The sequence below is a fragment of the Ascidiella aspersa genome, chromosome 7, assembly GCF_963924565.1.
Source record: "Ascidiella aspersa chromosome 7, kaAscAspe10.2, whole genome shotgun sequence".
Classification (NCBI taxonomy): domain Eukaryota; kingdom Metazoa; phylum Chordata; class Ascidiacea; order Phlebobranchia; family Ascidiidae; genus Ascidiella; species Ascidiella aspersa.
In genome coordinates this window covers 7,808,998-7,830,322 of record NC_139453.1, presented here as the reverse complement: position 1 = coordinate 7,830,322, position 21,325 = coordinate 7,808,998, and the positions used below count along the sequence as shown (strand labels likewise).

Below are 21,325 nucleotides of genomic sequence, written 5' to 3'. Positions count from 1 at the left end.
CCATTAAATTGACTTTCATCCTATTAACCAAATGGCGAAGAGTACAGCTACAACCTACAACACATAAGGGATCCAACCTGTAAACAAATATAATAACTAAGAAACGATAGAACAGAACAAAGCGACGCACGAGAAGAACTGAATTGTTTTGTCTCAATGCGCCCTAATTGCCTGTTAAATGTGCAAGTACAAAGAAGTATCTTGAGTCTGTTGAGCGTGCTTACTGTCCCCCTATGCGTAAGAATACGTGCATCCTGTTTGACAAAAATAATCGACTCGAGTTTTGGGCGATTGCCGAATTAAGCAGGAATCATGTACGCGTCCCAGTTATGTCATTGGTGAAATCACCTGGTCACTTCGAGTCTTTTTAAAAAATTACGGGTCTCAGTCCAAGTCATCAGTTGCTTAAGTCAAGTCATTAATAAAGCAAGTCAAGACTATGAGTAATTCAACCATGATATTTCAATAAAACATTTAGCGAACTAATAGTTTTATGTGCAAACATTTGAGATAAACTCACTTTTATAATAAAATGTTAAATGAAAACACTTTATCTCAAATTAAGTCATTTGTCCAAAAGATTTAAGTCAGCAAGGCAAGTGATTTGTCCAATTACTTAAGTCGAGCCAAGTCATTTGTCTAAAAGACTGTCCAGTCATATGTCCAAACGATTCAAGTCAAGTCATTTAAAAGCAGTGACTTAAGTCAATCATTCACTCAGGTCATCACAACTCTCGCCTGCAGCTAATGTGGCGAACATATTGCCCGCATAGAAACTGTCTATTACCCAATCCCACCTATGAGGCACATTACCTAACTTTGACTTCTTTAAATTAACGCTTAAATAATATGTAAACTTATTTTAGCAATACCTTGGGGCGAATATTATAACAAACATAATCTGAAACTTATTAGAAAAAATAATTTACAAAAGCACAAATAACGAATAAGGCTAGCCGTTGTTAAATCCCTACATCTGTTTTCAATATAGTTGTTATCATTTGGTTTGTACATCTTTTTGTCCAGGTGATTGCATCTTAATTGTTTTATCTCATTTTTTAACCAGAAAACCGAGGTAACAGAGAAGAGACGCATCGCCATTCGAAATTTCTTACACCAATTATATAAAACAACATCAAAACCAAGAATCTAGGTTCACAGCACAACAACCAAAGCAAGGGACTTTAAACGGGTTACACTAAGCGTATAAACCTACTACACTATACACAGCCAGTTGACAGCAAAAATAGCAGTATACCATCGCGCGGATGGTAAAAGCCAATCACAAGTGTACTTCCCTTCATTCAAGCTGCGGCAACGGCGTAAATGTCACCGCAAATCAATCGTCAAATGAGTTGGCGTTTGCTCGTATCAGGTCAAAGCTGAACCTAAGGCGCATGTAAGTCACACAGCAGATAAATATGTAAATGACCGTGTTTGTCTAATTCTAAATAGGGTAATCAGGTGGCACTATACAAAGAGAAGTTGTAGTGATTCTCGACAAGCTTTCGCACAACCGTGGTTACTTAAGTTGTCGAAACAATTTTAATTCGCGATGCATAGGTTGAGAAACACTGACCTAACTGATTTTACTACTACATCTAACTTGAAAATCCGGTAAATACATACTATTGAGAGTTACCTTATGTATCTTTTCAAAGTAATCAGAAGCCCTTTTTCGCCGAATTGTAAGAAAGGTCAGCCGCATAGTTCAGAACTATCACAACAGTGCCCGCGGGTTGTCGAAACGTATATGCTTCACAATCGACGTATATCTATAAAATATGAGCAAAACACTAAATACAAAGTGTCCACGTTATTATCACGGTTTTTTTGTTACTGACATTCTTCACTTTAGCCTTGTTAAATGTTTAAAGCCTAACTTGCGCACACAAAGAGAGCTCAAAGCCAGAGGCAAGAAGGCATGATATAAAATTTACTCTACGCGGTTTTGCGCCGTTAACCATGCGTGGATAATAGTTGTGGGCTGCCTTTGCGAACATTTCATAAGCCTTTCTTCAAAACTCTACTAACAAACTGAGAGGATGGAACCAGAAAGCTTTAACATTGCCTTCGTGCATTATTGAAAGGTTTTGCCCAACGGATTGAAAACGGTTCGGCCAATGGCTACTAAGTTCCGTTCGGGACAAAAACGCGGCCTGAAAATGTTTAAATCGAGTTCATCATAACGAATGTCAACGCCAAAAAGTTCCACTAAATCGACATGATATTGAAAAAAACCTTTCGATACGCGCGTATTATCATGAGTTAATTTGATTAACTATTTTGGTAATCAAGCTTCTACTAGCTGAGAATATACGCAGGGTGTCAGGCATATATATACAATTTGGCTGTGGCTTTCTAAGTGGATAATCCCGAATATACCTAAGTGTATAATACGACTTAACTGTGACTTATATACACAGTTACCTTAAAGGTCTAAATTCGAATGCTTTCTGCATCCCTGATCTCACTTGAAACTGTACAGTCACAGAATATCCTTCCACTTACAGACAATCACTGAAAAAAAAATCACACGCACACAACACTTCCACTGCTGCATCGTTGAACGCGGTTTGTTAAGCGCACGCGTTTAGGCTAAAAGCACTTCCTAGCACATATCCTGTACAATGCGGCACGGTACCTGCAAAATGCATATGCTGGGCGTACAGTAACTGTTGACGAGCATACAATATGACGCATGGACTGGTTTGCATAGGCCAGCTAGTTAGATAGCCCAGTCGATCGCCTTTTCTATGCTAAAATTATAGGGCTGATCGATACCGACACAGTAGGCGATTTCCTGACGAAGGTAGCGATTTCTGCTAAATATCCATTTGCAACTATGTGCGCTACATTTAAATCGGAAAAGAAAATCTGTCTTTAACTTTGAGAAATGGGTAGGCTACAGACGGTTCATATGGGTTCTTTGAACAACAAGTTCATTGCTGAACAGTAACAAAACTATTTCTTGTCCAGTCGATCGTTTGAAAACTTACTTATCAGTTTAGAAGTGTTGCTCCTTTAAAGCCAACCCGTTTTTACAAGCTTTTCCTACACAAAACCTTTCATCGATTGGACCAAGTTTAAGACTTCGAAATGCCCTGTGATCGCGGCTCTCATTATTTTGCTACAAAAAAGCCAAAAAGTGCGACCGTGGCTATTTTAATATTCGCTTCGTTTAAAATCGCGTGAGGCAACCTGGCGGTATTAGGCTCGTAGGCACGCATTTTAACCTCACAGACATCTGTTTGACCGCAACTATATAACCTCCTAGGTCTATAGTTGACCGCACACATGAGAGTTGCAAGTGGCTGACAGCTGAGCCCACACAGACAGTCTATTTCTCAGCCACTTCTGCTGCTGCTGCTAATTCTACTGCTGCTGTTGCTGCTGCTTTTGCTGCTGCTAATTTTACAGTTGCTACTGCTGGTGCTAAGTTTAGCCTCCCCGATTGAGAATGTGCTGCATCCCGTCCGTCGCATCGCTTCCCCTTAGGTTGGTGTAATCCGGATGCAGTGACGTCAGCAGCGGTATTCTGCCTAGGGGATTTACCGTCCAACGAATTTCCGTCTATCTATATTTACAGCTTCTGGTGTGCTTTAAAATTGAAATTACGTGAGAAACGCGTAAACAAAGGGGTATTTCAAATGCTTCAAACTTTTTCAGAGACTTTGAAAACGAACCTATGGTGCAAGCGGTCTCCGAACTTGTAAGTCACTTGCGTGTTATATTACTAGAGTTCAAGCGCTATTTTCCAAGGGCTAAATACCCAAGGACTGCTAATAAATGGATCCGCAATCAACAGGTAAATCGACCCTAACTTTGCGAGAATAGGGCCAAGTGCTGGACATTGCAAATGGTGGTTGCCTGAAATGCTACTTTTCGTGCAACCGCTCCACCAATGTTTTGGATCTTGCCAGAAAACCCTGTCTTTGCCATGAAAGGCTTAAAAACTGTGTGTAGTATAAAATAATACAAAAACACACTGAGACTGTTCCGCCGTTTCTCCTTTGCATTTTTTATTTTTTTTAGATTTTAACTCAATAAAATCCTCCGTAATCCTCCGTATATGCAAAGGAGTGAATTATCTCCTACCGTACATTTCCTAATAGAGCTTTCGGATATAAAATCCTTGCCATATGGCTGGAAGAGTCTAATTTGATTTGTTCGTCGTGTAATGAGCTGCTTGTTCATAACTGTAATCAGGCAAGCATATAGCTATACAAGTAATCTCACGAATTTAAAAAAGTGTCAGTTAGCAGTGTTGTAATGATTCAAGTCATTGACTTTACATCATTGCACTTCAGTCACTGTTTTGAAATGATTTGACTTGACTTAAGTCTTTCGGACGAATGGCTTGACTTTGGACTTTTAGGTCATTTTGTCAATTACTTTGGGTTAAAATTAAGTGTTTTCATTGAATATTTTTGAATAAAATTTGGGTTATCTGTGTCAATTGTTGTACGTAAAACAATGTTTATGCATTATATGGCGCTTTTGTTATGTTTAGTTGTGCTATTGCTCATAATCGGACGAATTTACCAATTTTAATAGTTTAACAGCTTATTTTTGTGTCAATGACTTGACTTGAAGATGCCTTGCCCTAATAATGTCTTGACTGGGACTTGACTTGTTATTTTTGCAAAATACTTGACTTTGACTAAGTTGTTTTTCAAATGACTTGACTGGAACTTAAGTCATTTTTTTTAAATGACTGTTCACAACACTGGCAGTTAGCCTTTTCAACGTATTCTTTTATAGTCTATATTCACTCACAAGTTAATATATTAGTTTAATAGTAAAGATTCAGTCAATTTATCGCAGGTCAACGCTAAATAACACAAACACGCAGTGTGTTGGTTTCGCTTTGTTTTGTGACTTTTACATCACAGTTTATTGGGTGTCCGGCTAAATTATGTGCATTGCAACCGATTGTTGTTTTGTTTACATCACATGCACCTATCATGTATTGACGTAGTAAGCCAATCACATTGTTTTGGTTTGGGGGAAACGGCCGAGAAACGATGACTCAACGTACAAAACTCAAAATATAAACACAACGACACAAATGTCGGTAACGTAACGTGCGTCGTGTGTATATACACACAAACAAACGCTTTCCGCCGTAATTGCTCAATTGCGTATGTTGCTTTTCTAGTTAGTGGTTTTATTGTTTTTACATAAATGGGATGATTTAAAAAGTGACTGGCCAATTTTAGATTTTAACCTGATTAATTCAGACACTGTCAGTGTTGCAGTGTATATTTATTTTCCTATTTTTATTTCAAAAATCTAAATGCTATAAAACTGCGAGATTTTATTGCGAGAGTACTGTTAATGGGAAGTACTCTGTCAAATGATTAAATTGATTTAATTAAGGTATTTTAACTTTTTTGTAAATATAATCGTCCAAATTCATCTCTAAAACAACACTGACTGACTCTCAGTGGTGTTATTTCCGGTTAACAAATTGCAGGTACACCATACCGGGCATATAAAAACTCATTTTTTACCAAAACATATTCCCTTTTTACATGGCAGTCTAAATCCTACTATCTCCTTGAATAAACTAAGATTTCAGTTGTATGTTGTTTCACTACGACGAACGATAACCAAGGTTTCCCATAGGGTTAATTGTTTTAGACGTCCCTTTATGACGTAACTGTGAGGCGCTCTGAAAATTTGCATGCGTTTCGATAAACAACTCTTTAAATCAGTGTTTCTCAACTTTTTATGGCAAGCGGCACCCGTCAGAAATAACAAATAGCTTGCACCCCTACAAGATTTTTCCGTAGGTAGCCTATTTTACTAGAATGCTACAATAAACGGAAGTGGAACAACACACATCAACTCTGCACAACGTCGAAAGTTTGATTTAATTTTGATTTATTCCACTCTAATATTTAAAAGAGTTGAGCAAAAACCAGGTTCTTAAAGATTCTCAAATATCTCTCGCCACCATTGAGCATTAGAAATGGCACCCTGGTTGAGAACCGCTGTTTTAAACGTTCCGTTAAGAAAATTATTCTACTTTCACCCTTGGAGCAAACGTTTCTGCTATAAGGTAGAACAAAAAAGTGCAGCAATAATCGCTCATAATTCAAAATAAAAAAACGCATACAGAATTAACCTATTTACCGCTGTTGTGCATCTAGCAAAATTTACTCTTAAACATACTTTACAGCTGATGGTATATTAAACTTGCTTTAAATGCATTATTGCAGCTGCTTGAAGTTGACAAGTCAAAATTGTTCGGTAAACTCTGTGATAAAAGACGATATCAACTTGACCTAGAGGCAAATTACTTTTTCAAACTATTCAAACGCCAGTAAAATTAAAATGTTACAATTGACATTTTCGACTGCAAGCTGACAACTTTGGCTAATAAAACAGTGTCGTAATGACGCAAGTCTTACGTCAATGACTTGAGTTGAGTGCAACTATGAACAAGTTTACGAATTTTTAATTCTTTAAAAAAACTTTGGCTTTATTTTAATGTCAATGGCTCGAAGATGACTTGCTCTAAAAATGACTTAACTGGAACTCGACTTTGGCAACTGTATTGACTTGAACTGGACTTGACTTGGTATTTTTTGTAAAAGAATTGATTTTAACGTTATTTTACAAATGACGTGACTGAGACTAGAGTCTTTTCAAGATGACTTGCTTACAACACTGAAGATAAATACAACACAACTGATGGCAAACGACATAATGCGACGAATGCATTATTCATACTTGGCACCTGCGGCTTTGCTGATTTTGCAAATTGCACCAACTGCCAAACGAAATCACAAAGCCCCGTTCTTAGACTAAAGCTTGTAAGATATTTTTAACACTTTTATTTGTTCATCGTCTCTCCATAAAAAACTCTTCTAAAAACGAACTTAGTAGGCTATACGGTGTAATTTTCTTTGTTTTCTGTAGCTTATTACTAGAAGTAAGAAAGTCGCTTTTGGCATTCTATGCTTTTAAGTAAAGTTGTTTTAGATCTTATATAACCTCAACGGTTCTTTTATTAGATGGCACACTATTACTGGACAAATATATACCATTTCGAACTGCTGTGTAAACAAACCGGTATTTCAAAACTTGCAAAAACAATGCGGTAAGGTACATCAAGCAAAACGCTGTGCAAAGGCATTTAATCCTAAACTCGTCACTCACTAAACTGTTATCAAAGCCAAACGCAGCGCACAGCATACAACGGCCAGCCGAAATATCATTTTCGATGTACAACATACACTCGTTTACGATGATGAACATGCATTACTAAACTAGCTTTCATCTAAGCACGGTTTCCATTTGCAAGCCAACTGACGAATCCTAAACCTACACTTAAGTTTGTAAATGCCCGCAGGCGTAAATGCTTGAAGGGTTGTTCGCTAAGTCGTTTGCAGTCCAACCGCATTCCGCGACGAATTGTTATTTGTGTTGGACATATGACAACTTTAAACGACTTATTTTAGACAAATTACTGGGTACTGCTGTTTAAAGAAAAGTTATTTAATGCACTAATATTTGAAAAATATTTCTAGCAACCTTTTGAGCGGACACGAACCTTGAGAAAAAAAAACAACTCATATGATAAAACGTTATATAATATGGTCCCTTGACAACTATTTTGCATACCATTGTTACTAATCTCCATTTATACATTCATGCAATTCAATGTTTTTAAACAAAGTCAAAGTTTGACTTGTGCGAGAAGCAATTCAGCTACAACCAGACTTGGACAACTAGATAATTCTAGTTTTCTAATTCAATGAATTAGAGCAAAATGCGGCTAATTCTAATTCTAATTTCGAAATTGCTTGTGTGCTCTAATTCTAGTTATAATCTAATTCGGATTTTACCAAAAATCCTACTTTGTCCAACGACATTTTTAGTCTCTTTGTGAAAACAAAGAATTTGAATTCAAACTCTTTGGTTGAAACGTAATTTTCACGGACTAAAAATCATATGCTATGCTAAAATGCTTAAAAATTAGCACACACATAAGTGACATGCACATTCCTATTGAAATACTTCTCGATTTAAATGTTATTGATTGTGAATAATAAAATATAATTTTAGTTTAAATTCTAGTTCAAATTCGTTTTTTTAAGAATTCGGTAATTCTAATTCTAATCTAATTTGACAAAACTCAGAAAGATCTAATTCTAATTCTAATCTAATTTGGAAAAGATGAAATGCTCTAATTTTAATTCCAATTTAATTTTAAAAAGCTAAAATAAATCTAGTTGGCCAAGTCTGGCTACAACTTCGATTTATCCATATAAATATTACATCAACTGTTCCGCATTATTTATTGCTATGTTTCGAACATCGGGTATTCTTTGTCAGACATAATGTGTTTCATTGGGATTTACTTTTGCACATTGAAACTTGCACAATTGTCAGGCTTTAGCAAGCAATGATAAAAGGATGCCCTTAACTTACCTGCACTTGATTTCAACATCATTTATCTTCGATCTATGGAGGTGCAGTCTTATGCAGTGCCAACAAAAGTTTTGCACTGATTGCCTTCACTGGAGCTTTGGCTTTTGCTAGTTTTCGCGGATATCTTTATTAGAAACTAGAAACTGTCGCATAATAAAGATGTTGCAGATGTTTGTTTGTTTGTTACTCTCTGTGAGAGGAATTTTAAAGCTGAAATTTAACTATTGGTTATGAGCATATTACCTGATTATTAAAGATAACTTTCCGTCTAGACTCTAGCATTACGTACCCCTACAAAGGATATATTTAAATTTAAACATTTGAATACGTACAAAAACGAGGATAATAAAAAATCTTTGGAAAAAGTTTAACCAAGTTGATCTGGACGCTGCTAATGTTTGACGTCACATCTTAAGTGCACCATAATCATTTAACTTCTGACGTAATTATATGAATATTTTTTCTTTTATCTCATTTGTGTTTAGATAAAGATATCTGTATGGCCGTCAAACGTTTTTCCGTTCAACTATTAGTGAAAATGTTTTCATTATTTGTGAGCAGATTTGGATCAATTACATTATTTCAGTTCAAGCACAATTACAATTACTCCCTTAATTGTTTCAATTACATTGCAATTACAATTACACGAAAAACTGTAATTAATTACATCAATAGCAATTTTTGGGATTGAATCTTTAATTTTCTCAGTATAAATGTATTGAGCCCAAAAAATTACGAATACAATTATAATTACACAGAATGAAAATACATTACAATGAAAATTACATTAAAACTTGTAATTAATTACATCAATTAAAATTACAAATTACAATTGATACAACTCTGTTTGTGAGTGCGGTTTCAGTTTTCAAGACCAACATCAAGCCCTATACTGATGTGTTACGTGGTTCGCAATTAACAAAAACATCCGTGCAACTTCAATTCGTCAAAGCGGCAATTCACGTTGTCAAACTTGGCGAAGTGCAACTAAGGAAATAGCAAAACACAGCAATACAAACGTCAATCGCTTAATTGTACCCGCATTTGATCAAGCCACTGCCTAGTCCTGCCAATGTTGTAAACAAGTCATTTTGAAATGACTTAGGTCCCAGTCAAGGCTTTTGCAAAAATAACTTAAGTCCAAGTCAAGTAATGTTGTCCAAAAGTCTTAAGTCAAGTCAAGTTATTTTGGTCGAAGGACTAAGTCATTTACTTAAGTGCACTTAAGTCAAGTCAATGACTTAAGCTTAATTCATTACAACACTGGGTCCTACTATATCAATTATGCAATATTATATTAAGTGATTCCTTAACATAATGTCGTTATTAGGGATGTCCCATACTCAATTTTATCCGATACCAATGACGTCATTAATGTTGTCAAATAAACAAACAAACAAGATGCAATTATAACGTTTAAAGGTTAGTTTTTCCAGGATTTTAGGTTAAACTTTGCTTTAGAGCTGAAGGACCTGTGATTTAGTTTTGGGTTGACTTGTTCTAATATTGACTTGTCCTGGACTTGACTTGTGGAAACTGATCCTTGCCCAGGACTTAATTGTTTTTTTAAAGCCTGACTTGGACTTATTTTTGTTTACTACCATCGTTTATTACCATTTGCTAATGTATAGTGCCACAGATGAAAACGAGTTACCCGGTATTCGCACGTGCTATATTCTTAGAATAAAACTCTGTCAACCATGGTCTAATGATTTTCTTCAAATAAAATCATAAAAACCAAGTCCTTCTAACCCCATACGCAAACATAACCAGTTAAAAAAAAGATAATTCTCGTTTTATTTAGAAAGGTTTAAATCAAATAACAAGTTTAGGTATATTTAATGTTTCTTTTTTACACTGAGGTCAATAATTTGTTAGTAAATTCAGTCAATTTTTTGTTTCAACAGCTCGTAGCTATCCCTAGGTTTTGAGTCGTACTCACGAAATAAAAAACTATTTTGTTTTAAACTACCGCTAAATATGTCCACATAGCATACTTACAACGAAAAAAAAACCTAGATACGCCACGCCTGATAACAGCCTTATAGTTCATAATAAAATGATGGTGTGCGTTTAACGAGATTCTAACGTTTCTAACGTTCAAAATCGTCACGATATAAATGACAATGCTTGACAGCGGGATATTACGCAAACGACGACGACTGATTACGGCCCAACTTGGTGAACAGCTTTAATGCCACAAAATCATCAATGCTTTATCTATCGCAGGCAACAGTTGCTGAATTAAACTGATGGAGCTAACTGAAATGGACCAAACAGAGACAAAAAATTGCTGTTTTCTAAACACAGTTAATCGATTTCGAAAATTTGGAGTCAATTGTTTTGAAAAGCCTTAAAACCTGTACGATTAAGAACGAAACGTTAACGGAACAGACACTTAATACGCAGAGGAAGTAATGTTTTTTTACGTATGGCCCAGTCATTTTGCACGATTGTGTGTTTCTCTTTCATCGTATAACCTAAATAGCATTGCTGATTATTTTGTGGCTATACAACAAATAATCAGCAGTGCTATTTAGGTTTTACGACGACAGGAAAACGCATTATCGTGCAAAATGACTGGGCCATACGTAAAAAACATTACTTCCTCTGCGTATTAAGTGTCTGTTCCGTTAACGTTTCGTTCTTAATCGTATAGGTTTTAAGGCTTTTCAAAACAATTTGCTCCAAATTTTCGAAATCGATTAACTGTGTTTAGAAAACAGCAATTTTTTGTCTCTGTTTGGTCCATTGCGGACAAATCTTGGCGTCTTATTTAGTTGGCTTTCTAGATCAGTGGTCGACAAAATGTGGGCCTCAGAACCATTTTTAGTGGGCAGCGAGTTACTTTTGAATAGTTTGGCGTTATCATGTATTTGTGGGCCGCATGATAGCCGTACATTCATTGCACTTTATTTTAAAGTTGGTGTGTCATAACATTTTTAAATTGGCTCAGCTTAGAAAGGCACAGTTGCCAAATGTGGTACTGACAGCCTGTCAAACTATATTTTTTGCAACTTTAACTCTATGTATTTTATAAATTTTTCGCGCTTCGCGCGTATATTTTTCGCTTTATAGTATGTTTTACCTCATATGGTATAGCAGTGTTTTGCCATTAAGGCGCCGTGTAACATTTTACCTTAAAACCAATTATCCTGAATCTGCAACTATTTTCGTAGTGGTTTTATGGAGTGGGCCTTTAATAGCTTTGAAAAGAGTAGCCTACTTTGGGCCGCTACAAAAAAAGTTTGCCGACCACTGCTCTAGATAGTGGAGTAATTCAATGAACGTGTAAGTTTATTGTTGATTTAGTTACCCGCAATGACTTTTGACAGTGGTTCATAAACTGTTGTCAATGTTCACAAAGGGAAGTGCTGTAACCATGCGATACTATTAAAGGCAAAATAAGCAATAACATCCTTTTAATTGCTTGAATAGTAAACGGTCAATTGAATGCATGGTATTAGGCCATTCTTATGCTGTGTTTACTATTACTCGATGGCAGGCGATAGTTTTGTTTTGCAAAGTGTAGTTTGAGCATAATTTACTCAAGCAAATAGTGCACTACGACAGCTTATGTCACTAAGGTTATAGCTAAAATGGTTCTTCCCACCTTTAGAGCAATATTATACTATTAGCAAAACTGTTCGTCCTAAGACGTAATAAGAATATCAAAGCTCATATAGAAGTAGGTAGCATCTTGAACGTTTACTACAACCTCCAACCAATATGCTCCAATGTTCGTACTAGAATGTCGCATTAAGTTTCATGCATTACAGCCAGATTTTTTTAACGTAAATACCTCACATTTAAGTCGTAAAATGAATATCAAAGCCCATACAAGAGTAGAGCATATTTATTTAACGTTTCGAATTGTTAATTCTTTGTTTTCAACATCTTGATTTGTACTAAAAAACTTATTTTTCAGCTTGTAGCGCAGGCAGGATCGTAGGAGTTTGTATAGTTAGTCGTATAATAATTAATTTTATAGAAGCGTATTTGAAATTGCTAGCATATTTTCGAAAGTTTCAATAAATTCGGTATAAAGTTTTAACATCTGAATAGGCTTTGAACTCATTCAACGTTTTTACAGCCTAATTTTGCTGGAAACCTGTTGCTGCAGTGTAGATGACTGATTTGTTGTTAGAAACGGTCATGCAATGCTTTCCATACACCTTGGTAAATGTTTTTTTTTAATATTTTATCATATATTGCTCCACCCTGCTACAGTAACGCTCAAAAACATACAATCGGGTCTTATGTGCACGATCATTTGGTTAGTGCTGCCGTGAAGTTTTTTCTTTATACTTTTTGAGGTTACGCATGATTTAACGTTGACTTGCGAAAAAACGTTAGACTAAATTGACTTTACAGCTGGAATCATAGTGAGCTTTTATTATTGTACAAATTATTTGGTTTGTTTACACATCTACCTAACATACTAATAAAACATCTAGCCGAAGTTTAGAAAGATGCAGAAGTCGAAGAGGTTACATCAAAGAAATTCAAGTATCAAATTAGGCCTAAGAGTATAAAATTAAGCCTGACATTTTTTAAATGCTCGTACGTTTAGGCTTTGTAGGAAAGGGCGTTGTTGATTGTTCACGATGTCAACGGAAAGTCGTTCTATTTTGTTCGGAACGAATGTTTGCACAGCTCTGGCTTCGTGCATTGCGCCCTCACGCGGTAAAGGGGCGACTTTCGAAACGGCCGCCAGCGTTCGCACTACGTACGGAGTCAAAACAAAACTTCTCCAGAATAAGACGAAACCGGATCCGGAGAGCGAATTAGGAAAACGCCTAGAGCGAATTTACGGGTATTTTTCCCTTGATAGTGAAACACCATTTAAATAAGTGGTTTTCAAACTTTTTTAGCCGACTATCGCTCATAATAAAGTTACGCGGGTTTGAATCTTCAAGTAATAAAAAAACACGTTATCAGCCTAGCCGCCTTCTATTGTTTTTATTGTTTATATTCGGATTTATAGCCGGTTTCAATATTACCAGTTGCTGTCATAAGATAAAAAACAGCAATTTCATTTCAAATTACATGTTTTTAGCAGAACTGATAATGCCATGTTTTAGATATTTTGTTACCCTTTGTGGTTGGTTTGGATTTTATATTATATGTCGATTTATTGTTGCAAAATGAGAATATCACTTGCAATAAACAACCGCAATAATAACGTATATTTTTTGTTAATGTTCTATTGAGCTTTATATGCACCAAGTACACTATTTGGTAGACCAACATAAATAGGTTGGCCAATCAAATTGGTTTATTTGCTAAAAAACCTGGCCTGCCTTAAGATTTGAATTCGAAACGTGAATACACATTATTAGTGGATCCGATACGTAAGCAAAGCACTGCGACAATACTGGTTCCTGTCGCATCACGATCGTAAGGCGAAGTTGTGGTTCTTTTATAGTAAGAAGGGGCCTCCTTGTATGGTCTGCTCGTTGCTTATTCTGGTTATGAAACTACACATGTGTAAATATTGTTAAGTTTGTATAACGACAGCTTCGTATTGCTTTAGCGGCAAATATGGAGATTGGTTGAGATCGTACGGTCTACGTCCGTCCTGGGAAACGCATTATGACGCGATTGAAAACGACCTGTGGCATGGCTACAAACCAAACCCTTCTTCGTTTATCTATTGCATAAGGAGGTACTGCAAATTATAGATGATAAATTATGTATCCAATATCTTTCTTTCTTTATTTTACCAATGTCAGGAACGTCAAATAGACAAAATCAAGATATTGTCAAAGTAACTTACGGAGTCATTTTTAGGTTAACTAGAATAACAACTACATAAGTTTTCAGTAAACTGATTTATGGCGACCAAGATAAACTTGCGATATAAAAAACACAAAACGAGTTTAGCGTTTGATTTCTTGTCTAAAAAATACCTAATCAAAAGTAAAATTAGCAACTTAACAGACCTGGTCGAACGCGTATTTAAACTATATGGTATATAGCATCATGTGTTCTTATCGGGTGAAACTCATTTCTGTATTTAGTGCATTCTATCCAACCAACGAAACCTTCAACTTCTGGTCACATTTTCTTCCGTTTCTTTTCTTTTTACTCCGAGCCTACAACATCTTCACAACGATTGACGACCCGACGAACCCCGTCTATTTCCCTTTCTGGATACATTTGTCGGGTACGCGTGAGTTTAACCCTGGAAAGGAAATTGAAGCCAAAAGATCTCTTTTAGAATAGTGATGTAAGCAATTTATCAAGTCATAGTCTTTGCCACTACAAGGCATGTCCAATTACAATAATTGCATTTCATATTATGATACTTAAAAAAAAATTTTTCCACTTACGTATATATTCTTTCTAGGATACCAATATTCCTTAAGTAAATAACAGCGCTGTTTGCTTGAAAGCCATTATCGCTGAGTGGTTTACTGTAATATGTCCCCATAAACAGGACTGTATTAACACTAATCAACTGTTACAATGTGAAAAAATGAAGTTAGAAAATGTAGTAAAAAAATAGTTGTGTAAAAAGCGTTGCCAACAGAGAAAAAAATATTGTGGTAAAGAATGCTAAACACTTCAAATGGCACCCTTGTTAAGAACAAAAAATATTTCAAGTAGGACGAAAAGTTTATTTAGACTGGTTAGTTCAATAAAACCTGCTTACATTACAATATTGTGTTTAGCAAATGCTGACACCAGGTTGACAACGAATCGTTTAGTGTTGGACATAGATTATTAAATATGACCAATGAATGATTAAAGACAAGATAAGCTGTTATTCTCATCCAGGTTTATGCTACATGCTGCTGGCGAGCTCGCTTGCCCATTTGTTCCACAGCGTTTCTTGTCAAACGCAGGAGACGTGTTGGTGTCTGGATTACGGTGGCATAACGGTGCTTGGATTTGCGATGGTGACAATAAATGAGATGTACATCTTTCCGCGGGCATGCTACGGTGAAACAAGTACGGAGTTGTTATTTCTTCGTTAACTTGCAGGAACATCCAGCCTCGATCTACAGACGCACTAGAAATAATGCGAGATACATTTTGATTTGATTCGCAAACTCTCAAAGTTGATTTTTTTCTTAACGTGTAAACTTGGTGCTTACTTGTAACCAGGGCTGCCGAGTCGGTCAAAAATAACTCGATTCCGACTCCCTACGACTGCGACTAAAAAAATAAACTAAAGTCCGAGTCAAAGCAATATACTGAAGTCCGAGATTTCGTCGAATCCTGAGTCCGGCTCCTACTCTCCAACCTGTATTGAACCCATTTACGTAGCGAAAATAAGGCGATAATTCAGAAATCCACACATGGGGTGTCATATAATTCATCCACCTACAATACGTATTTTGTAAGTATTGCAACATATGCAATTCCACATTTGCAATTTACAGTTGCGGCCTTATCAGTTTCGAAATTTAGTTTTGCTCATGCGCATGTCGGACTCGGTATTCAGTTAGTTTTACGTAGACTTACCCGAGTCCTGAGTCCGACTACGCAGCCCTGCTTTGTCAAAGGATAGTTCATACCAAGTATACCGATCCTAAACGTTAAGGGAATTCAAATACAGCTATCCTTGATTTCGTACATTTTTTCTAAAAACATCACAGGCGATTTATTTAAAAGTCAAAAACGGCAAATGAACGCCAAGACTCTAACGTTACAAATGACCCAATATACGGCAAATGTGTTCGATAATTTCCTTTTCTATATCAGCCTTAAAACACAACCTACTTATGGTAATAAAAGTTACCCAATACTCGTTATCGTTTCGCCTAATGTGTTTCAGGTGTATCATCATTCAGTTACCTCATGGTGTTTTTTTGCATGGCGAGTGTGGTCAACGTTCTAGCGTGTGTTTCACGATTTCCAAGTTGCCCGTACTACTTTCTGTTTCGATTCGTTCCAGTCGCCATATCTCTTACTGCGGTCAGCGTTCCAGCTGGCTACAGGTATTTCAAAGACACTTGGGCTCACTCTAGGACAGGGGTTCTTAATTTTTTTTTAATGCGGAAACCCTAAAAATTATTTTGGCTTTACGTAGACCATGGTCGGCACGGGATTTGTAGAGAAAGGTCATAAATTGACGCCGTAAAATGAGTGGTTTTAAAAAAACATGCTATTTTCGGTCCAATAAAGTGTGAAACATAAATGAAGTCTGAACACCTTCATGAGGAAGACACCAAAGCTTTTTTTTTTCAATTAAACTCTCTTATTGAAACTTTCATTTTATATTTAGAATTATGCACCAAGATTTCAATTAGGCTTTTATGGACCCCCAACAAGTTGTCCACGTACTCCCAAAGGGTCCACGGACTACAGTTTAAAAACCCCTGTCCTGTGATCTAAGCTGATCAGTGAATGTTCGTTTGGGTTTTGTCCAAAGATTGTTATTTAAATCTTGATCGGCTTGCTTGTTAAACTGCAGCCGCATATGTTTTAGGCAAAGCCCGAGTTTTCGCATTAATTTTTGTTCAAATCTTGATCGTTAGCCTACTTGTTAAAATTCGACGACAGCATATGTTTTAAGCAACGTCTTAGTTTTCGTATTAATCGAATACGAATTTGTACTATACAGTGTAGGACAGTTGCCATTTGGCAAAACTCGACTTTTTGAAAAGACTTTGAACAAAAACTTATTTCTTCGTTTTTGCAGGTTCTTCCCTTTTGCAATTAAAATAACAATCAAAACAATAAATATGTAGATACTACCTACATTTCTAATGTGTGCATTATTGTATTTTTCACAATAATTCTTTAATGAAAAGACTTCAAACGGCGTTTTGCGTGATAGGAAAGACATCTATAAAATCAAGGATAGTTAACCAATATATGTGTTTTAGCTTGTTAAAAAAGAAAAAAATGTCCTAAATTATCGTCTTATAAGCCAAGTAACATCCAATAGGTGTTTATAGAAAAAAAACAATATCCTTGAAAAGCGTAAGTTTTCTAACAAAACCTCATAATATTTCTTTCTTAAAAAAAATAAAGTTTTAGACCTTGCTGGCTGATTTTTGTTCGGAGCGGTGCGCTTCTCAAGCTTTTACTAAAATTTAAATTATTTCTCCGAAATTCAATGTTTCCTACAAATACACCTTTTAAGAACTCTTTAAAATATCGAATAAAGACATAATTTTTGCAGATTTTTTTCTTTGGTAACAACTCCAGCGACATATACTGGCCAGTCATTGGTGTGCGCTTTCGGTTCCGATGGATTCCCAGTTCGATTTACGCTGTTGGTCTTATTTTTCTTCGCCTCTTTTGTCGTGAATGCAACGCGGTTTCCAGAAAAGTATTATCCAGGTCGGTATGGAGCAGGGTTGGATCAATTACATTAATTCAGTTCAATTACAATTGCTCACTTAAATGTTTCAGTTACATTACAATTACATTAAACACTTTAATTAATTATATCAATTACAATTTTCGGCATTGGAAAATCAGTTTTCGCAATATCAATGTATTGAGCCAACATTTTAGCAAATTACAAGAACAATGAGAATTACACAGTGGGAAGATGCCTCAATTAGATTATAATTACAATTACATTAAAACCTGTAATTAATTACATGCGTTTTGCATTTGATTCCTGCCACTTACTTAATTAACCGACTATAATAATAAGAATGAAAAACAACTCTAAAAATCCCGTTTGATGTCATTCACCCTAAAGAAGGCGACTTGAGTGGGTTGCCGAGACGTTTGTTAACAATTAAAATTACAGTAGCTGTTTTTGATTAATATTATGCCTGATAGGAACAATTTATAAAACCAACTATAATACTCAGGAAAATTTCATTTATCTTTGTATTTTAAAGAATTTTTCTATTTCATAGGATTTACTTATTCTTTCTAATCTGCTTTGTAGGTAACAAAAATTGACCATAGACTAGACATCATTTTACCATGGACATTCTACTCGAAATTTCTATGTGTTGTTTAATTGGCACAAATTAACAAACTGTACATTGCAATCTGAAAACAAACTGTCTTGTAAAGTGGGACCCACAATAAATTTGTAACTATTTAGGAACTTTTGATATTATCGGCTCGTCGCACAATCTCTTTCACGTGTTTCTCGTTTTTGCCATGTACTTTTACACTCTTATGGCTGAAGAAGTTCTCTTTGATGTTCGCGATGGATTTGAGAATGGGTGAGTTATGTTAAGGTGCATCGGGGTCACCAAATACAGGTGTTTTTCTAGTAATTAAACAAATGCTTTTGTGATTAACACATGTATGTTAGACCAACAGTTTCATCTCTATTTGTGATAAGTAGGGCGAATATTTTTTGACTTGTCAAAAAAAGTCAAAATTTTGTCAAAATTTACACAAAGGGTCAAAATCTGTCAAAATTATTTATAGTAAAAATAGAATAAAAATGCACATAAATCGTCTTCAAAATAAAAAAAACAACAATATTACGCTTTTTAAAATTGTCGTTTAGTTTTTTTGAAAGTGTCATTCAGTTTTATTCAGAAAATTTAGTTTTGATTTATGTTCAATGACATCTTTACTCTATTATATCTTGGTTGGAGCATTATACATTATACAAGAGCAGACAGAATTAACCACCCAGGCCTCTGTGATTTGGACAATTGTATTGGACAGTATTTGCTGTCTTTTTCTCTCGTACGTTGCATTTCAACTGTATACAAAACATTTTTTTAAATACCAGAGTCTAGTGTTTCTTTGGCATTTTTAAAGTTGTTTGTCTTTTAAAAAAATATCAACTAAGCATTTTCATGAGTTTGGCATAAACCCGAAAAAACAACTGATTTGTGTTCGACCGGTAGTCAGTAAAACATAAAAACATGTGGTTGACGACACCAGGACACTAATGCAGTACGTTAAACAACAATAGGTTATTTAAATCAGTATTTATAACAGGTAAACATTTTGTCTAAATAAATTATTTTTAGTTTAAAATTTGTCAAAATTTTAATTTTTCAGATCAATAAATAATCGCCTTAATAAGTGACTGTTCTTGTAAAAAAAAACGAGTTTAAGTCAAAAATTCTTAAACTTACTATAATCGACTTCAGAAAATATATATTTTTTGCAAATGTGAAGCCTACAGATCTCAAGTATTTAGCTAATTTTGTCTTTTGCGTTTTGCAAATTACAAAATGTTTAGCCTTAGTCAGTCGAAATGGTTACCACAGTATGTTAACGACAAAACACAATTTTGTGACAAGTGAAGGTTTGATTTAAAACAAAAACAGTCTTATTTCTGAAGCAATTTATAACATCTTCCTTTAAACAGGATTCTGACTGTCGAAGATTTGTCGATGGAGCCATGGCATTCGCTCTATCTATATATTTTGTACATTGCTGTCGCTTTTATGATATCCGTCAAAATGTCAGGTTTCACAGCTGAAAAAGTTGAATTAATGCGCTCTAAAAAGATTTCTTAACGATCATTGTCTTGCAAGCTCAATTTGTTACCTATATTGTTGTTCAAACCGCTATGCCTGTATAGCAATCGAAAAATGTCGAATAATTACTGCACTTGAGCATTTGTACTATAGTTAAATCTTACTTGTTACAGCTTGCAATAATATAATTTCTATGCTTCTGATTTTTGTGGTTTAGGAAATTGATTTTATTTCTTGGAACTAATTTATCATTTTCATCAAAGTTTCCTCTCATTTTTTCTTTACCCTGCCCTCTTACCCATTTAAACAATATCTGACTGTATCGTCAGCACATATAAAACAGGTTTTCTCTATTCGAAATCCTACGTTCAATTATAAATATACAGGTTTTATTATTTTAAAGTGTAGTTAAAAGGCCATACGTTACTGTTTATAGCACTTGATAAAAAGAAGGGCAGATTTTCGATCAATCCTACCTCCATACGTATTTTGTTCTTCCAAAGTTTAATTTCTATATATTGCTTTTTTTGCGATTGTTATATTTAATTTAGAGGAAATTGCGCTCTTTAGTATTGTTTTGTTGTAAAAGCTTTCAGCTTAGCGTTTCAACCCAAATTGCGTTAAAACACAAACCCTACACAACCAACGTTTGTCATGTTATAAGGATTGAATTACGTAGCTCCGAACACTGCACAGATCTGTAATGTAGTTCGATTATGTCTGAGCTGAGCCGAAAAGGTCGAGTAAATCGACATTAACTTGATAAAGACGTTTCGATAATCACTTTTGACCTTTTGGGCTTAGACTTTCATCATTTAAAAACACAAACGACGTGTAATACAAATCAATGTATTGTAGCTAGTGTTTTTGCACATTGATAGACGCTATACACAAAATACTTACAGCAAAATTAAATACCACCAAACGGAATACTCATAAACATGTTTCTTATAACGGCAATCTGTTTAAAACGATAGCCGTTCGCCTGGTATACATTTTGTTTACCTAATCCACCATTTATCTTCGTTTAGTTTAAAAATAACAGCGATAAGATAGAAATAGGATTAAACTTTAATATTTTTTTAAGAATTGTGTAGGTGGATTATTTGCTAGAAAAACTTGTTCAGGAGATGTAGTAATGCGATTTTGTAGGTATTTTAGTTATGCAATTGCTTGGTTTGTTTCATGGCGTGTCAGTAAAACTGGTAAAATTAAAATGGGAACTGCTGGCAATTGTTCGAATTACAGTAAAAGCCAAGGGTTGTTTTAAGACGCATATACAAATGTCAAAGGCAATCAAAAATGTATTTAACGAAAGGTTACACATTTACACTGCAATTTACAATTTATCTTTATTCTATATTCACACGAAAAATAGCAACAGCCCTAATAGGGAACCTGACGGGCGGTCATAAATACCGGTTCTGCAGCTGAGAAATTTAAAATAGTGAGATCTAAGAAGCATTTTTGTCATGTTCTTAAGTTTTTTTTTCAATTGTTCCGCA

General features: G+C 35.3%; 1 protein-coding gene across 1 annotated transcript; it reads left to right on the top strand.

Annotated features, from left to right (window-relative positions):
• Positions 1–13,052: 13,052 nt before the first annotated feature.
• LOC146137531 (membrane progestin receptor gamma-like) lies at positions 13,053–18,600 on the top strand. The gene is made up of 7 exons (XM_083394372.1): positions 13,053–13,261; positions 13,982–14,113; positions 14,469–14,614; positions 15,229–15,402; positions 16,232–16,394; positions 17,585–17,745; positions 18,473–18,600. The coding sequence occupies exons 1-7, from the start codon at positions 13,053–13,055 to the stop codon at positions 18,598–18,600; spliced, it is 1,113 nt and encodes a 370-aa protein (XP_083250498.1).
• Positions 18,601–21,325: the final 2,725 nt, after the last annotated feature.

What these genes read in the sequence shown, in the direction of transcription:
- LOC146137531 (XM_083394372.1), top strand. Translation starts at nt 13,053, where the DNA reads ATGTCAACGGAAAGTCGTTCTATTTTGTTCGGAACGAATGTTTGCACA. An exon ending in TTTATCTATTGCATAAGGAG is followed by an intron (nt 14,114 to 14,468) that starts GTACTGCAAATT and finishes TTCTGTATTTAG; the next exon opens with TGCATTCTATCCAACCAACG. An exon ending in GGCATGCTACGGTGAAACAA is followed by an intron (nt 15,403 to 16,231) that starts GTACGGAGTTGT and finishes AATGTGTTTCAG; the next exon opens with GTGTATCATCATTCAGTTAC.